The sequence below is a fragment of the Lissotriton vulgaris genome, chromosome 3_1, assembly GCF_964263255.1.
Source record: "Lissotriton vulgaris chromosome 3_1, aLisVul1.2, whole genome shotgun sequence".
In the NCBI taxonomy this organism is placed as follows: Eukaryota; Metazoa; Chordata; class Amphibia; order Caudata; family Salamandridae; genus Lissotriton; species Lissotriton vulgaris.
The window spans coordinates 1,017,681,074-1,017,700,915 of NC_141689.1; the positions used below are offsets into that span (position 1 = coordinate 1,017,681,074).

The 19,842-nt window shown below is 38.8% G+C and overlaps 1 protein-coding gene across 4 annotated transcripts in view; it reads right to left on the reverse strand.

The window, feature by feature from the left end:
* Positions 1-859: 859 nt before the first annotated feature.
* NFIB (nuclear factor I B) overlaps positions 860-19,842 on the reverse strand; it is a 364,276-nt gene continuing 345,293 nt past the window's right edge. For 2 of the 4 annotated variants that reach the window (XM_086961396.1, XM_086961395.1), the window contains exon 12: positions 860-5,115. In XM_086961396.1, the coding sequence (XP_086817522.1) occupies positions 4,986-5,115 (130 nt within the window). In that variant the 3' untranslated portion in view covers positions 860-4,985. The remainder of the gene's footprint in view (positions 5,116-19,842) is intronic. The other 2 variants (XM_086961397.1, XM_086961398.1) reach the window with 2 other exon arrangements.

Sequence of the window (19,842 nt, forward strand, 5' to 3'; positions counted from 1 at the left end):
TGACAATAATTCACCAATATGGCGGTTTTTGTTCTAAATTAAGGAATATGAATATGGAATATGAATGCTCCCTCAGGAGGGGCAGCTAGTGGTCATCAGGAATGTGGTGAACATCAAAATTTGAGATTATTCACAAGATTTCATAATGGTTTTCACACCAGTTTTGCAAATCTAACTTTGATGGCGAATAAGCCAGAATAACTCTGGAATTGTGAAAGAAAAACCCTCCAAATAGCCCCATTTTAGGAGAGAGTATGGGGGTACTCTAAACTTTTCCTTAGTGGAGAAAAATGAAAAATAAATTGTGTTTAGCTAGTGTACATTCATGCAATAGTCACTACACTGGATCGTTGAACCAGCGTCCATAGGACAAAGTATTGCAGGAGTTCTCATGGAAATGTACAATTGGTTGTAGATATCACTCTTTTGCAAGAAGCTGTGTTAAGTGGTTCACAGGTGTCCAGGTTAAACCTAGAACTCCAGATTGTGATCTATATGACTATTATTAATTTACTATCCTTTGATAAAGGGTCATGGATTCTTAAAACATTATTGAGTTTGTGAAAGGTGTTGCCTAAGGGTGGACTTATGTCGAATCAAGTGTTAATACTTAGGGTTATTGCCACTCATTCAGGCTTCTTCTCTGTGATTATATTAATCTACAAGACTATTTATTGCCCATTGACATCAGCACTCTGTTGAAAAGGGAAGTCTTACCTTGCAAATGTTATACAATCCAATATCACACAAACAAGTCTGACTTTGGATTTAAAAGGCTTTGGTGAAAGATGACACATTTAGCTATGTTTGGAGTGCTTTAAATGGGCAAGTATTGTCAAATTATGAGTATCTGCACTTCTTTATTTTTTTTAAAATAGTACCTTTACTTCTCAGCAGAAATCTAATACTTTTTTAATAGGAGTACTGGCACTTCTAAGTAGCAAACCAGTAGTCTAGGATAGTGAATACTTACACATATATATTTCCTTTCCAAGCACTGTGTGTCTGGACGTTGAATAATGAATAACACAGGATTGCTTATACTTGTTTACTTTTCAGCATAAATATCTGAAAAATCTATGTTAAAACAAGCATTTTAAACTTTCCCTTCTGTGGAATGGTTTCAACTTGACAATATTACGTAATAAAATGTAATGGACACAAAAATGGAATGCTGATCGAAAATTAACACTATCTGAATGACCAGACAGAGAAACACAATCTGCATTTGTTGGAGGGAGCATTTGTGATTTGGCACCTTGTGCCTACTGATGTTGTGTGTCCGCTTATAGCGCTTAGATACCCCTGGGTGATACAGCGCTCTACAAGCTCATAATAACATAACATAACATAACATTGGAGGAGCAGCTTTGAAAATAATCATAGTGCATAGTAGCAGTGATGTAGAATTGTTGCAGTGCCTACACACTTATGCTAAACAGGAAGCAATTAGGCCTCTTGCACAGCCTGCAGCTGTTCCCTCAATTATTATGATAGCAGCTTTACTTTGTGTCCCATGAAGAGACATGCAGTCGCAACAGGGTAATATTTACAGCCATGGGTACTATTGACCAATTAAAAATGCTTTTCCATAGGTCCCTTGTCGTGGAAATCAATGGATGTACCGGCAACAAGACTCAGAGGTTTAACCCTAAAAGATAAGTGGGGCCTATTTAATGTCACACTTCACATACAAAGGAGATGTTTATACATTTATTTTTAGTATTAAAGTTATTCTGCAGCACCAACCACACTGTGCTTGCTTCAAAAAATCTGTCCACCGGAATACACCTGTTGCAAAGGTGGGCAGCAAAGAATGACACCATCAACAAGAACCAAGGTGCTTTGTTCTTGAACTTACAGTTAATGGCAACAATGAAATAATATTTTGATGGAAACTGCAAGATTGCAAAAAGGAAAATTTCACTAAAAACCTGTTACAAGAAGAGTGACAAAGTGGTCCTTTCCCACCATTCCCCTGGTTTATAAACTCCTAGAAGTGGAGAAAAGAACGTTGTTATGGTCTTTTACTCTAGATTTTGTAGTTTATAGAATGATCATGTTATTTTTTACTGGGTAATATCTGGAAAGCTGTGTAATATGGAACTCCACTACCTGTCAACACTAAGGGCCGTATTATGATAGTGGGCGGTTGGACCACCAGTCCGCAAACACGGTGGTCAGGAGACCGCCAGACTAGCAGGCAGTGATTCAACCACCCAATTACGATGCGACCGCTGGGATGGCGGTCACAAAGCGCTTATTTTTGCAGCGGTTTGTGCTGTGGCCCAGATATTGGGCCGCAGCACATTTTGCTGGGTAAAAGAGCACTTTGTGCACATGTGGTGCATGGAAGTGTGTGGGAGCACTACTTGTGCCAAAGGACCAAGTTGCTGTGGCCCACGAGGGACGGCCATATTTGGGACCCCCAAAGTCCCTTTCCGAGAACCGTTTCATGACTGTCAGACGGCCATGAAAAGGCTGTCGGAAAGGGGCATCGTAATCCTGATGGCGGTGCCTGCCTTGGCACTGCCTCCATTCAGGATCACAATTTAAAATGATGTCCCGTCAGGAGCACTTATCTTGGCGGAGGCGGCAGTCTGTCCCCCGACTGACAAAGGTCTGACCGCCAACATTGTAATACGATGGGCGAATTGAAGGGTTATCTGTCGGAAAACCACCACCGACAGCCTATCGGTTGGGGTCCCACCGACTTTATAATGAGGCCCTAAATGGACATGAAGTATAACAGAAATTCACATGAGCTCACTGCACTTTTGATTGCTCTCCCAAACTTTTTTGCTACATTTAAACAATTTCCTCAAGTCAAGTCTGCCTCCAGCGGAATCCAATATTTTTATAAAAATTGTTTTGGATTTACTAATAATCCAAAAATATGTTCAGCTTGCACCCCAAGTGGAAAGTTAAAAGGAGGAAACCTTATAATATAGTTTGTCACAGTACAGTCGTTTTGCAGCCCGTGCCTGGCTAAGGTTGCATTGCATCGCAGGTACACTGAAAAGGGAAAAAATCTGCCCTACCCAGCCCCTGCCCCAGAATATACATATGCACGTATAAAAACAAAAACAAAGAAAACCTTTCCATCTCTCAGAACACAATAGGACCTCACTACACTGCAATATTAGCAGTACCCACTTTGGTCAATTAAAACAAACAAAAAAAGCATACATCATTCTTTTTTTCATCCGCAAAATTACCTAGAGTAACAAATACAGCTAAAAGCACAATCTACATAGGCCAAACGTGGTATTGCATAATTTGTATAAATTTGAACACCCCTCCCATCCTCCTCCCGCGGCCCCAACTCCCCGCCGGTTCCCTCCCCCAAATATTAATTGGAAGATGAAAAACATGAAAGGTTAATAGAAAAACACCAAAAATACTGAAAATATTGCTGGTTGATTACAATTCCTTAAGCGGCAGCTATACACAGCCATGATATGCATTATAAATGTGAGAAAAAGGTATAACTGTCTAAAAAATCCATGATGTCACATATTTCTCTTTTTTCCTCTGGCATACAAAATATTTTGTCATAAAAATGGTAAAGATTTAAAATGATAATGAATGCAGCAAAACAAGTGTAGTGATGTCACCTTTTTTTTATAGTTCAAGGCAAGGCACGTAATGTGGACATTATATCTTCGTGCAAATTAGGATTACTGGAAAGAGTAGTTTTGATATATACTATATTTATATATATTTTTTAAAGAGACAGTGAGGCAAAATGTGTCTGCCCATGCAGGTTTCAGTTTAGTCAATGCTAGGAAACTTGTTGAACAAGACTTGAATTGTTAGACAGCACCATGCAAGATGTGGACACCCTGCATTTAGACAATTTACTCAGAGTTTACTAATTTACTGTATCCCTGCCGGCATTTGCAGTTTGTGAGCTGCAAGCTCTGCCCATTTTATGACATATAATTTGCCTCTTGCTCATGTCTCTGTGATGCAGGGCTTTCATCCCTAGAACCTTCTGTACACGCATAGATTTCCATGATGCAAACAGTAAATTCATTAATAAATAATCTCCTCCCTTCGGAAGGTTAGGAAGCTAAGCCCAATATACGTTAAGTGCTACATCTCCATATTCATTCCTCTCATGTGCGTCATTCCTCTAGGTTCCAACACCTTTTGAACACCCTCAAAACCAGGCAAGAGGACGGGGATAACACGTTTCTTAAAAAATGCTTCAAATTAATTTTTGTCTCCTCGATTTAGAGTCTGAGGGAGGAAGGACTAATCATTATCCCCCTTTGGGCATAATTTGTGAATCACAATTGCCTATAGGTACTTCTTTCCCGGGGACATGCTAAATTTATTTCCCTGTTGCATGAGAAGGTAACACTTTTTTACACCTTCATAGAGGCATTTACTTCAGTCTCGCCTTTCGGTTTGAGCAAATTTTGCATATCAATCTTGCTAACCCTCAAATAGCTGAGTTAAGGGGATGATGTTTCAGAATATACAGACAACCAAAAATTATGTTACCTTTTATAAACTGTAACATACATATATATAAATATACATATATATAGGCTTATGGGCCTTGTCATTTTGCAGCCTGGCTGCTGTCCACTAGCCTTTGTTCAGTGAGAAAGGTTAGGAATAGTGATCCCATGCGTAAACACCAAAAATACTAAACCAATAAAACTAGCTTATCATGCAAATATTAAGGCATCTAGAAGTCAGTTAAAATATATTGTCAGAGAGAGACAAGAACATCTATTTCCCAGCGGACTTCAGACAACAAAGGCTAGTTCAGCCGGGGCAGCTGTTTTACCCCTCAGTGAAATATCAACACTTTGTGTTCATGTCATCAGAGTTTCAGCCTTGAGGGAATTAGTGATTGTAAGTGCTGCAATTGCTGGTCTGTTTTCTTCTCTTTCATCAGTTTTATAGTTCGTTTTCATATTTTTTGTCCCATCGTCCTTATTTGTGAAACATTGGTGGGCACTCTTATCTCAGTTGCTCGTTTCTGCTTGTAGAAAGGGTTCTCCGATTATGTTGAGTCCATAGTTCTGGACATTGGTGGGCAGGATTTGCGTCCTGTTCGAAACTTGAAATGGAACCAAGCTAGCCCAGGTACCAGGACTGCAAAAGAGAAAAAAGAGAAACAGTTGATTATCCCAAATACATTGTGTAGGCATTAAAAAGTACTTCCTGCAAAGTCTCACCTCAACTGGAGCCCTATCAAACCTTAACCGCAAATTATACACACACCAGTCTTGCAATGTTTCGGAGTGGGGAAGACCCAGTGACATTTTAAGGACCTGTTATTGGAATTCCTCGTTGGCACTTTTCTCACCAGCATTCAGAAATTTCATTGGTCTTTGAAAAAGAATACTTCAACGCTAGACACATTTAGTAACTCAAAGTACGCGTCAAAACAACGCACAAATAAAGTACATTGTATTAAACCAATGTGTACAAACCTCCTAGCATATGCAATGCACACAACATATAATACAAAACTTAGAAAAGAACTAGAGCATAATCTCAGTGTATCCTGCCCTGGTCAGATCTAATACTGGACATTGCTATAGTCACTACAAATTTATTTTACTTTTGGTGTCTGCTCTTTAAAGAAAACCTCGTCTGATATTCACTCAAACTGTCTTAAACGTTTTTAATGTGAACAACGTGCCCACGACGGTTTGCCCCAGAAGATGCCTGATGTTATCTTATGAAATCAGAATGGTTACAAAATCGACCCAACACAATGTACCGCATCAAAAAGGTGCCATTTTTTTACTGTACCCCTTCATCTTCCCACACTCATTTTTCTGAACAATAGAGCTGTTTGTTCCTTGTACGAATTTAATTTGGAAAATACTGACGCACCTATTCTGAAAGGACGGTTGGCAAGAACAATTCCAAAGTGTTCTATGCTAATGGCCAACTGGGGGAGGGGGCGAGGGGGCAGAACAAAAAGGTGTAAACAGGATGTGACAGGATGTTGCAAGAGCAGCCATCTCTTGGCATCGAAAGTGTCTGGAAGAAAGCAAACAATCGTTTTCTCTGGGAAAGTTCCGGTTAAACTCGAGGTATCACTGCAATGTGTACATCGGACTACTTTTCTAGTCACCTACCCGTCAGTCCAATCTTGGTTTCTTTCTTTGAATATCTTTTCATCCCCTCTATGTGTCCTTCTCGCCCTAATAATATCTCTGGCTCTCTCTCTTTTCCTTACTGTCCATATGCTCCGGAGTATATGTGGGCACCGTTGTGGGGTAATGCAAAAATGCTAGTGCTTCAATGCAAACTTTGTGGCGGAACCATGACGTCTGGCATCACAGAGAAGCAAAGGCAAACAGCAAAGTGAGGGAGCCTGAAAAATGAAGCCCCCTGCCCCACAGGGATCCAAGGATCCACATGACATTCAAGATAATTAATTGGACCGAATGTTTGTTACTAATCAATTAGCTGGATAATCACAAACAGATATTTCTCATGAATCTGTTCTGTACACCAAGGGGTCTAATTCACAAAGGTACACTTACACTTTTGTGTATGTTTACAATTTTTTGCTATTCACAAAGGAATGTTCGAGTAGTACCTTTAAGGCGGTCCTATCTTTTTCTGTACGGAATCTCCGCCACGAGTGCAGAGATTCTGCAATCGTAAATATACTAATCTGAAAATTTGTTTGTGAATAGCAAAAAAATGTAGACTTACAAGTGTAAGTGTACCTTTGTGAATCAGGCACCAAGTCACAAAATCAGATCTCGTGACACTGGCGGATGTTGAATAACATATTTCTACATCAGCACTCTGCTTGGTTTTGCAGTATCGTACTGTATCTACTAATTGTAGCTTTGTTGACCCTATATAGCTCATAGCCTACTGAGAAACCCTGACTTCACTGCGACTTTTTAATTGTTTCCTAAGTATATGCCTTATTCTGAAAAGAACAAATCAGTTTAATCAGTTGTAATATCTAAAACAGTAAACTAGTGGAATCCCTGCCTATTGGGTGTTTTTCTATTTATAGAAAGCACGAGCCTTATATGGGTTTTTGCAAACTGTGACACCGGGATCATGAGATGAATGGGACAGAGCAGGCGCACAGCTTCCAAGACCCAGTCGTATAGCAGTCACTATTGACTTTGGGATCTGTTGCCTTATTCTCCAAATGATATACTGAAAGAAATGATGACAACGTGTTTTCATTGAGGTCCCTGATTTGCTTCTTTGTGTCTTCTTAATACTGGTTACCAAGACTAACCTAGTTAACAGAAGCAAGAGCTACGTAATAGCAAAGGGGCAAGTGCTAGAATTGCGCTTTCTGCTCACTCCAGAAGTTCAGACGAGTTCTAGATGAACCCTTTCAGATTCAACTATATGACTTACTACAAGTCACTGTCAGATACTTTATGAGCCTCAATCGTGCAACAATATATTTTACATAGCCTTTTCTGGAAGACGGAGAGATAGATACAAGAAGCACATTTTTAGGGTGTTGACTACCCCATGCTATTCTTATACTGAACAGTAAATATGCTTTGTAGAAAGCAACAAATGGAGATATGGCAGCCAGGGCCCCTTTTCAAAGAATGCAAGAAATGCAATATAATTATTAAAGAGACATTCACCACAAAATAAACAGAGATGACCATTTTGTGGTCAATGTAATTTCACTGAAGGAGGCTTTAGCCAATCCTAGTTTATCAGCCAGTAAAACAACAAATGGAGACCATCATCAGTACCCTGGGATTTGTAGTGTTTCATTTTCACAATTATATCTTTACTAATTCCACTAGGCCTAGGTCTGTTTTTTGAAAAGCAAAGAATGGCTGCAGGGTGTGCTTAATATGTAAAAGAATGAGTGGCAGTGGCCAAAGCTCTGCTAGGCCGGTGCTATGAAAAAAAACGGTGTGTCAATACCAAGGCTTGTGAAGTACGGAATTTACCACAGGACTCTTTAATTCGCCTCCAGACACTGCTGGCCCTTTATCTCACTGTTGTAGGTTCCCTGCATTCTCTCTTTGTGATGCTTTTCTTTCTTTTTCTTTCCCCTTCCTCTCATTTTGTGGGTTTTGTACCTTTCTTGGTCGCGGTCAATATCTGATGAGAAAACCTAAGTGCTGGTCCCTGAAAATGAGTGCCGGTGGAACACACGAGCAACCACAGGCTCAAATTAAGCACTGTCTGCAGGTCACCCTCATGACACACAGCTAACTGACAGCTATGAATAAAGCATCCAGTACAATCATCCTCACGCACTTTACACCTCTTTGAAGTATACAGAATAAAGTGTGGAGCAAAGATTGTCTTTTACTTACAGTGCTACATTCAACATAGATTTATGAGGAATAGTCAATTTGCTCACGTTTTCTTTTAGGTAAGTCTTTTGTATGGCATTTGAATGTCGGAGAGACCTTTTGTATGCCACTTGCACTTTAAACTTATCGCTCATTGTTTATGACACTTACTAGGCAATCAGAGTACCTTGTGGTGTGGTTCTTAGATCCTGAGGCGCACTTCGTTTTGGGGTGCAGTTGAGCAGTGTAACCTGTCTTCTAACATCCAGCATCTATTGTTTTACCAATAATTTCATCTACACTCGTTCAACGTGATACATTAAATGTATTCATCTCAACAACATAGTTAAAAGGAAAAACATCTGAAATGTTACGTACGGTCTCACAGGGCCTTGGTCACAGTATCAACCAAGACTGTGTGAGGTAGAAACGCATCAAGTTTTTTTTCTTTTAACTGTGTTTGTGAGATGAATATATTTAATGCATCACCTTGAATAAGTGTACATATGCATGCCGGAATTATTATGCAGTTTAGAGATTTTGTGCATGATATTGGCTGCCTCCGTCTCAAGAATACCCTCAAGTGCTCAGTCGATATATAGAAGACCAAAGCAGATGGTCAGGGTACTATGTACAATTTTCCTGGTGAATTGCTCGTCTAAATAATAGCAGCGACCACCAACAAAAAATGAAATATTGTTGTTAATTTCTAAACAGAAGCAATAGGAGGAATTGTTTGACTTGCAGATATGAGACAGGTCAAAGAGTGTGAGAGCAGAGAAGAAGAATGGTGAGATCAGAAAAAGAGCAGTGGGAATACTGGACGCAGTTGTATAAACATGACACATAATCGAGGCGTATCACATGGCCTGATTCTTACAACTCTCTCATGAGGGTTATGAGTTACAACTCACTGGCGGCATCATCTTTCAGAGAGTTATGGCTCCCGTCCATAGTGAGAATAAAGGCTATATACCATGCGTGTATACCCACTGTGGGAATTGGGTTATGACATCTTCTCCCAATGCCCACCAGTAAGGACATGGATTGTAAATCTTCCCTTTTAAGACTAAGCTCTTGTCTGATTTAACATTTCAGTTACTTCCCCTGTGCAAATGTACTTTTTCTCATAGGACACAAATCTTTTACATTTAACATTTCAAAAGCTATGTAGAAAGAAAATACTTTATTTTGGATGAAAGATTTATGTGAATTATCTGCCTCAACCATAACATTTTTACAACACTTAAGGAGGGTATAAGTAACCTATAAGTTTTAGGATTCACAAAATCACAAAGTATCTAGTTAGCACATCACCCTAATGTGAGTATGCAAAGACCTTAAATACTTTTGTGCATATTTAACCTTGCTGATGCCACCAGACAGAATCCAGGACAGACATGCAAATAGACAGTTCACAAATAGTGATTGCAAATTGTGCGCTGACGACTGGCACCTGTCTCTGATTTTGTGATGCTGCATATGTACGAATTTGTCACGTCACCATATTTTGGGTTGCACACGGTCGCAGAAAGACCTGCCTAATAAATATTAATTAAGTGGATCTGTATTTGCGACCCTCCTATGATTGACTACAAAGGAATGGTGGCCTGCAATGAACAGCATACCCCAATGTCAAACTTTTTTCAACACAGTCAATGTTTTTTAGAGGGAAAAAATCCTAATTAGAAACACATTATTATTATGAGGAGGTGCCTGCTCCCCTTGAGCCTGTTCGACCAGTCGCGGTTTGCAATTCTTGCGAGGGTGGGTCCTGCGTGAGTTATCGCGCTGGGTTATCAAGAGGAGGTTACCGCGCTGGGGTAAAATAAAACTTACCTGACCGGTCACGCGCCGCCTCTGCTCCTGGTCTGGGTTTTCCTGCTCCTGAACAGGAACAGGCATGCTCCACCCCCTCCTGTAAGCCAATGAACAGCACCCAGCCGGGCCCCTGTAGGGAGGGTATGCATGCAGCCTACTTCGAGAAAATGTAGAGTGCACATGCCCCTGGGCCGACCAAAGCATTCAGGGTACTCAGAGTGGTGCATGCCACTCCTCCTCGACCCACCCACTCACCCATCCCCAACCAGGCATATCTTCCTGCCCACCCCCAACCATGCATACCACTGCCTTCTGCTTTCTCACAGCGCGAGAAGCAGAAAATAAAAAGGTATTTAAAATACCATTTTATTTTCTGCTTCTCGCACTGCGAGAAAACAGTGGGGCGGCGCTCCTTCGCCCGAATGGAGGAGCCGCCCCTATGTTCGACACATTTTCGAAGAGGATGCTGTTCGATGGGGATGACTTCCCCTTTACCAATAGATTACCTCTTCTTAAAGGTTCCAGTAACTTATCAATGGCTTGCAACTGTAATTTTGGTCATAAACAATTGTTAAATCTCATTGCAGTTCACAGTTAAGAGTGGATGACCGTTTTACACTCTTTCCTATTTGCAGTTCTAATGAGTTAGAAAACCACTTGTGTCATTCAGAAAGAGCTTACAAATTGTAAACAGGGTTTAGTAGATAGCAAAAAGCCATTTTGCAGTTGCAAATCCTGTGATTTTGGGTATGCAACTGGAAAATGGCTTAGTACATGTGGCCCCTGGGCCTTAAACTGGAACACTTTTGGAATGTATCTACTACCCCTTCAGTTCAACTTCACTTTGGCTCACAAGCTGTGCATTGTGTGCTTTTGGAATAGACACAAGGTGCTCAAGAGACAACCTATTTTAAGGGAGTAAGATATAAGATATCACCTTGACCACACCAATCGTGGATTTTTGCAGTTAATTATAGACAAAAAACTAACTCCCCCACCCAAAAAAGGTTTTTTTTTCAATTTAGATAAAGCTAATGTTTACTATTTGCATGTAAACATTATGGTAGGTGTGTGAGATTTTATAGTGCGCTCCTCAGGGAAAGGAAAAACTACACCATGGCTCCTCTACCTCTCTTTACAATCTCAGTGCTGGCTGGTAGACCATCATGAACACTGAGTGCTTCCTGAAGGAGGCAATAGTTTTGTCATGCTTGTTTGTGATCAATTTTACCTTTGTGTCCCCTCTTTTACTCTATTTTCTAAAACAGGGGTTATTGCTTTGTTGAAAAGCTTTGACACACAAATAAGTTACATGTCTTCTTTAAACATGTTTTAATAACTCTTACAACTTTGCATCTCTTCTCTGACAGGGTGGTTGCTCAAGCTTGTTTCGGTCCACATTCCACATGTGAGCGACGAACATGTTATCCCAATGGCAGAATTGGGCCATTTATATGCGATCTGCAGTTTGTGAGGTTGTGAAATCGAGAGCTTTTTAGTTCAATTCCTCCTCCACCAAAGTTTTCCTAAACAATCAGTTTCTGAGGGAAACCCCTCCTAGAAAAATAGGATATGCAATTCCTATTTTTCCAGTCAAATAGGTTGGAACACTGTTCCACGTATTTGGGTGAAGAAAATTCCAAACTACCAAGTCATTTATTTATTTAAACTGTGTCGTTGTTGTACCGGAAGTCAGCGAGTGTTTCTTGATATGGAAAATATGTGTTATGATACGTCTCTGTCTCTGAATTCTGGAGCACTTACAGTTTCCTAATGTTGGGCTTTCGTGTGCAAATGTACCCGGTGTTGCTGTAGTCTAACGCCTGTTCTTGCACTAGTAACTCGGTTCTAATGCACAAGGGTCGATTTGCGGTGCTTACCAACTCGAAATGCGGTAGTAGTTTCCACTATACATTACCGACATGCAGAACCATGTTTTACTTTCACCAGCTGAGATATTACCATCACAATCAACATTTGAATCTGCAAAAATAGGCCCTATTTAAAAAGCCATTTTGGAGTGTGTAAAGTAGTACTCCTCTTGTACTCTTTTACGTACTCCTACATGCCTTTGCGAATTGACTGGTAAACATTTAAAATGGGAATACTCATGGAACATTAATTTACAGAAATTACAATAAGAAAGGGTGGTGTACTCTTCACACTTTCACTAATAGGGAGTCAGATAAAGTGGGGCTGATTCACAAAGGCATGCAATAATGAGTGATGAAGACTTCTGAAGGGCTACTTTGCTTGCTCATAAATGATTTTGTTAATTGGCCCTTTAATCTAGGAATGGCCAGCAGTGCCTGGTATTTGGACATAATATTGGATTGTTGATATTGAGCTACACAAATATCGAGTTTTTTATATTGTGGCACATTGATATCGTAATTCAGAAATGTAGTGAACAAAAATATCAATTTTTAGGTAAGCAATATAGTTTACAGGAATATCTGTTTTTAATATTGTTTTCAGTAATATAATTGTAAATAAATATCGTTTTTAAATTATAGGTTTTAATGTTACGTTTAAATAAAATTAATTGTTGATAGTAATTTAAAGTTTTGTAGTAAGATGTGAGGTTTCTACAGGTACAGGGTGGGAAGGTAATTAAGTATAATTAATCATTATTAATTAATATTCATTATTTAGTTGATTATTATGTAAACTGTGTAATTATCATAGTTGTTGGGTTTGCAGGAGTATAGGGTGGGAAGTTAATAAAGTAATAATGGATTAATGATTACATTATTATTGATTATTTAATTGATAAATATGTAAAATGTGCTATTTATTTAGGTAAATTGTAGGTGCATGTTGTTGGGTTAGTACGGGTATAGAGTGGAAAGTTCATTTAGTAATAATTGATTAATAATTATTTAATTGACAATTAATTATGTATATTGTGTAATTATTTTTTACGGCATATTTAAAGGTGTGGGTTGTTGGGTTTGAGGGGTATAAGGTGGGAAGTAAGTTAAGTAATAATCAACTAAAAATGCATTATTCATGTTTATTAAAATATTTAATTGATGTATAATTATGTAAATTGTTTAATAATTATATTTGTAGGGTATATATTAGGTGTGTGTTGTGTTTGTAGTGGAATATGATGAGAAGTTATTTAAGTAACAAATAATTAACAATTCATTTTTCATTTTTAAATAATCATTTTATTGATTACTTAATATATTAATCATGTTATACTTTTTATTTTAATTATATTTTAATTGCTTGTTGCCAGGTTTGTGGGAGTATAGTGCGGAAATGTAATTAAATGATCAATTATTAACTTTTTTTAAAAATTTGATATTATTAAAAAATGTAATAAATATGTAAATTGTTAAAAGTGTTTTTAAATTTATATATACTTTTTTTTATTTTACATTTTTGGTCAATTAAGAGAATTATTAAAATATGTTCTGCATTTGAAGTGACCTACTTTCTCTAATGTTGCATACAGTGAAGTGGGAAGAGTAAATTCGACCCCTCTGGAGTCTAACGCTTTCCCTACTATTGCACAGACTAGAGTGGAAAAAGTCAATTTTACCGCTCCGGAGTCCAACTTTTTCCCTACTGTTGCAAAAACTGGAGTGGGAATAGCATTTTTTCCCCTTTGGAGTCCAATGCTTCCCTAGTGTTGCCAGACGGGGGTGGGAAGAGTACATTTTACGTCTCCAGAGTGCAAAACCTTCCCTACTGTTGCCAGACTGGAGGGGGAATAGTACATGTTACCCCTCCAGAGTGCAACATTTTCCCTACTGTTGCACAGAATGGAGTGGGAGTAGTAAATTTTACCCCTGTGGAATTCAATGCTTTCCCTACTGTTGCATAGAGTGGAGTAGGAATAGTAACTTTAACCCATCCAGAGTACAAATCTTTCCCTGCTGTTGTACAGGCTGGAGTGGGAATAGTAAATGTTATCCCTCTGGCATCCAACGCTTTCCCTACTGTTGCACAGAGGGGAGTAGGAATAGTCAATTGTACACCTTTGGAGTCCAATGTTTTCCCTACTGCTGCACAGACTGGAGTGGAAATAGTATGTCTATTTTTCACAGGTGTTACAGTTTTTTGTTATTATTGTTTAAATATTATTTGTTTACTTGTTTAATTTTATATTATCTGTATGTATACATGTTTAGAATTGTGTAATACTTTTAGCAAATTTATTTTTTATTTGTTTTCATTTGTTGTTTCTTTTATGTATTTATATATATATATATATATATTTGCTTTTTATAATAGTAAATTAAAAAAACACACAGACATGTATATAATGTAAAATATATATGTTTAATAGTGGTATGTTTTATATATGCATATATAAACATACACACGCGTTTTTATGTGTGTATGTTTATATAAGTATATATTTCTTTTTAATATTAAATATTACTTAAATGTATTTATATACATTATATTAATGTTATGTTTTAAAATGTTTATGATTTACTATTTTAAACTGTATTTTTATTGAAAAACAATGTTTGTCTTACAGTATTCGTGTGAAACTATATTTATTTTTCGATATTTGTGTACTTACCTTTATAAGTATAGCGAAACACTATATTTGTGGCAACGATATTTTGGACATGATATTTGTGTGTCGCAATATTTTTTGTATTGATGTTAAGTCAGTGATCCCAGTGCCTTCCACAGCCATAGGGAAATCTGTAAAGGAGTGGAGGAAACACAGGCACTGTTTCCATATGTTTATCCAGACTGATCTGTGTTTCCAGCTCCACATTCCCCCTTGCTGCTACAAGGGTGGAAGTTTGTATGTTATGAGGTAACCTTGACTTGTCTCATTGGCCTCAATAAATATAATGACAAACTATTAGAGAAAATGTTATCTTAGCGTTAACAACGCCGATAAACAAATCTAGCCCTGCAGAATCCAGAAAATATGTGCTGATACAGAGATCCTAACTGTTATACAGCACGAGGAGTTTGAAATATGAGAAGAATGTTATTTTTGCTCCTTTTTAATACCTCCTGCAAGCATAAGTCAGGAGTAATGACTAGCAACATATAGTCTGGCTTCCAACAAATTAAACGTAGGTGTTGGTACATTCGTTGCACACCTCCCATGTTATATTGAGCAGCTCCAAGAAGGTAATGAAATATATCCATCAAGTATTTGTGGCCTTTCCTAAATCCACTGAGGAAAACAAATCTGCACAGAGTAAAGAGCCTACAAAATTTTAAGAGTCTCTGTCCACCCGTGGGTAGGTCATGTTTAGATTTCTAAACTTTATGGCATTCCTCTAATATCCCGTTCTAGCTCCCACGGGTATGCAAAATGTGATTGGATATGTTTCTCAAAGAGCTTACTTTACTCCGTAACAGTTATTAGTGGTCTTGAGGTGACTACGAAACAGAGCTTGAGCAATCTATTTGCAGATAGACCAGGGTTTTCCAATCTTTTTAAACGAGAGTGGGGGCTAAGAACACTTTTGTAGCCAGTGATCCAGGCAAGAGAAACGAGTAAGCCCAACCCTACCAGGGAGAGTTTGTGGATTCTCCTCTGAGAAAATTTGTAAAATAATGGGGCCAAATGTTGCATTTTTCAGCCCCATTTGGGAGTAAATGTTCAAAGAGTCAAATGTTTTATTTTGCTAATATTTCCGAGGGGGAACTCTGCAATTGATACACAGATATTTTATGAGACCTCGGTTATGTGCTATTTCTGGGACACCACTGTTTTATATACATTTCCCAGCCCGGATCGTGCTTGCGACTCTGCTAGCCTGCCTTCAGCCCGCTATACTCCAGTGCACTGAGCCTCCAGGAACCAAGGTTTACTCTTCAAGGAATGTTGATGCACTTCTGGTTTTACAGGCAGCGTGTTACCACAGTCAAGCAGTGTCCTATCAATGTTAATGTACCGCCACACTGCAATGCTTTGGTGGAGATCCTTGGGTAACCTACAGATCACAAGTTCAAGTCCTGAGAAATAGTTCAGTGGGTTACATGCCTGCTGCAAACAACTGCATGCTATGTTTGCAGTATAAGTTTGAATCCTTGCAGTGCAACAGTCTTCATGTGTGAATAAAATGATTGGACTTGAGCTGAGCAGTACTACTATTAAATGCAAAAAACACCGCGTTCTGATCCAAATATATGGCACTGTCTGGCATCCCTTCCAAATCCACAATTGTTGCATAACAAAGATCACTTTTTAAAAATACTGTACCATTCGCCCACTGGTGCCAACCTTTGGGTCCCTGCCCTTGTTTATTTTTCCAACAAACGAAGCAATAGGTGTGTGCAAATGTTTTTCTTGACATCTTACAGGAAGAGGATTGAAAAGGGAAAGTCGAAGCCTGGCGAGTGAGGCATGTGTAGGGGGCTGGGTCATCTCTTAGACAATGTATGACTGTATGTATCTCTTGGTGGCTAGCTGAGTGCAGGGTGTCTAACCTGAACAGCCTGCTAACAACCAATCATGCTACAATTAACAATTTTTGCTTGCTCTGCCTTTATGCACCAGGATGCACCATTATGCATGCAGAGATCAGCGTTCTTTTGCGAATGGGGCAAGTCGTGACTGATGTAATTTAAAACAACAACCAAAGGTGGAGGGGCACATAAAAAACGCTGGAGAGCCGCATTGTGACCTGTGGACCATATGTTGGACAAGCCCGCTGAAGACCACTGCATTCTTCTACATGTAATCAAGAAACGAATAGGGGTCTCTGTTACCATGCTGAACTGGATTGCCTCTTCCCTGTAGGGTAAGGTACATCATATAGGTAACACAAAGATTCTATGAGAGAATTCATCTGTTGGGCTTCCAAGGCTTTGCCATCTATCTGGTCCTCGTTAATGGTGGAATCAATTATGGAGGCAGCTGTTTGCCAACCATTTTATGAATGCCTACTACATTTTGGGTAACTATTTTGGTTCCAGTCTAAACACTGAGCAAAACATGCATTATTGTGAATTATAGATCAATTGGTGGAACAGGGTTGATGCATATCTGGTGATAATTATTTTACTGGACTTCTTGGCCACATTTGACACTCAAGATCATAAACAATTTTTGGGCACCAATATGGCAACACTTACTTTTTAGTGGTAGGCAGCAGCTAGTCCTCCTATTTCACTCCAAAGTTAATAGCTGGGTAGCGCTGCAGGGCTCTTTCCTTTCTCTACCAATTTATGTACCCATCAACATCATTAATGAAAGAATATCCTTTGAATTACCAAGTTTTTGCTGATGATGTCCGGCTAATTGTTCCAACAGAGGTGGCATGCACCAAAACCTTGATGAGAGTAGGCCACAATATCTTATTATTATTCTGTCTGCAAGTACGTGGACCCAGCCCAAATGTTTCACAGAGTGTGCAACATCTCAGAGTTCAGAAAGATAAATAGTGCTCATTAAACTAATCTTAGAAGTAGGCATAGCCTGCACTTATCACTGACAATTAGCACGGAATTCCTTACCTTATCTGGAACACAAAGAAAACTCCACTTTACATAGGGAAATTGTTCTATCTATTGTGAACTGCGGGAATGTTATATGGGTATGCTGCACAACATTTGCCATTGTATTGACAGCCAGTGAAATGTAGAATTAAGTCCAAGATAGTGGAAATGATCCACAGGGCAGTCTATGTGCAAGGGCCAAAATATCACAAAGTAAATGAGTCATGATAAGCACGTATGTAGCCTGAAAACAGAAGATAGCCATCCTTCGAGATTTCAGAGAGATGGATTCTTGGGAACTACTGAATCAGCTCCCATGATATCTTAGGTACATAATACCATGCTTGACTGCCACTGCAGTTTGAAAATAATTTCAAGATTTACAATTATTTTGAGAAAAATCAGAGTTAAATGCTTAGCAAATTGTATTGCCTTAATTAGACTAGGTCAAAGGTGGTATTAGTGGAGAATGAAAGCATTAGTGCCTTTACATTTCAGAATGTCTATAGTTAGACTTGAAGTCTGGTATTCTTGTTGGGAATCCAGACATCCCTTTAGATTTCAACCTTTCCATTCACTCAGGTTATTCAAATTATAAATTTTGATAATTGTCATATGAATTGCTTATTGCCTATTTTGGATTCTCTTCAAATGCAAGTGTGGAAATATAGATGACTTGGATTACCTGCAATGGCTTGATCCTATTGTAATGTAGATGACTTGTGAAACACAGTAATGCATGGGGGGGGGGGTAATCCAATGAGCGGTTAGGCACTCTTTGGCAAGTTCATCCTGCAGATTGTCCCTGAGCTCTAGTCATAGAGTGCTGCCTGAAAAACCCTTCAAGGCTAGTCAGTAAATATAATTGGTAAAACGGAGGGATTAAAGCATTAACAAAGTAATAAAGTTATGATTTTACTGATGTACATTGCACCACGACAGAAGGTTGTGGACATTCTACCAGATTCCCTTGGAACTCTGGTTACTCAGAATTCTGTTATTGTAATTTTGTACTTGATTTTAAGCCAAGCACTTTGTGAATCAAGCCACCTTTAATGAAAAGTTCAGTATGTTTTCTTCTTGTTTGAATTTGAATACATATTTTGTCTGTCTATAGTGTGGTCCACCGCTCTCTTAGCTTACTTCTTTTCAAGAATAACCCTAATAACCTCTTTTGTTTTCTCTTCATTCAATAACCCTACCAGACTTTTTTCATCTTAACCAGGTCTTTCTTTTCATATTGGGTTCCCCAAAACTGAAAGCAGTGTTGTAAACGTGGTTTAACTGTGGCACGATTATTCTATAGAGTGGAAATACCATTTTCCACTAGTATTTTCTTGCCTTTTTCTAAAAAATGTTTACCTCCTTTACATTTTTGGGTGGGTGTGCCAAACATTTGGCAATGCAAACGGAGAAAGTGAAGCTGTAGTGTAGGAGATTTGGCAAAGTAGATGAGAATTACATAAGTGAGGACTATGAAATTGCATAAGTAAAGATATTAGGCGAACGAGAATGATGCCTAATGCAGACAACCCATGACTCGGTGCTGTGATGTGGATGCATGTAAGAAGGGTCAGAAATGCAATTAGGTGGTAAAAGGAAGTTGGCATAGTTAAGGTTCGAGATAACAAGTGCATAAATGCACAGTTGACGCGTGGAGATCAAAACTATTCTTCCTACCTATTTCGAGGTAGGTGAGAGACAAGTCAAAGCGAGCCAAAACACAAAATATTGTGTCACTAAGAAACAACGCGTTTATGGCACGTGGTCTACAGATCTGCTATGTTCCAGAGCTCATGCTGGTCTCCATTGCATATTTCTCTAGCATATGGAGGACATAACAGATGGCATATGATCATTACTTGCCGAGTAGAACAACTCAGGGAGCTGTGTGTTGTCACAATCCATGAGTGCAAAGCTGGAGGCAATTCTCACATAATTAGTCGTACCTGGAGAGTTTTACTCCATCATTAACGATTAAAAGCCACCTGGTTTACGTATAGTACTGCAGTACAGAATTTAAAGCAGAAAATATATCTAATAGCTCACAGACCTTTTAGAAACATTACCATGTTTCCATGCATTACTGCCGTCTACTTTCTGGTGGTCGGTACGTCTTGTTTAGCCAAGTTATATAGGACAGCCGTGGCAAACCGCGTGCAAAGCTTCAATGCCCAGGATAGATAAATACTACTCAGGTATTTCTCTGAACCACGAATGTTTGCAGCAATAATAAATATTATGCCGACATTTTGATATTCTTGTGCTCACTTCAAGCATTTGGGTTTATGTTCAAGCA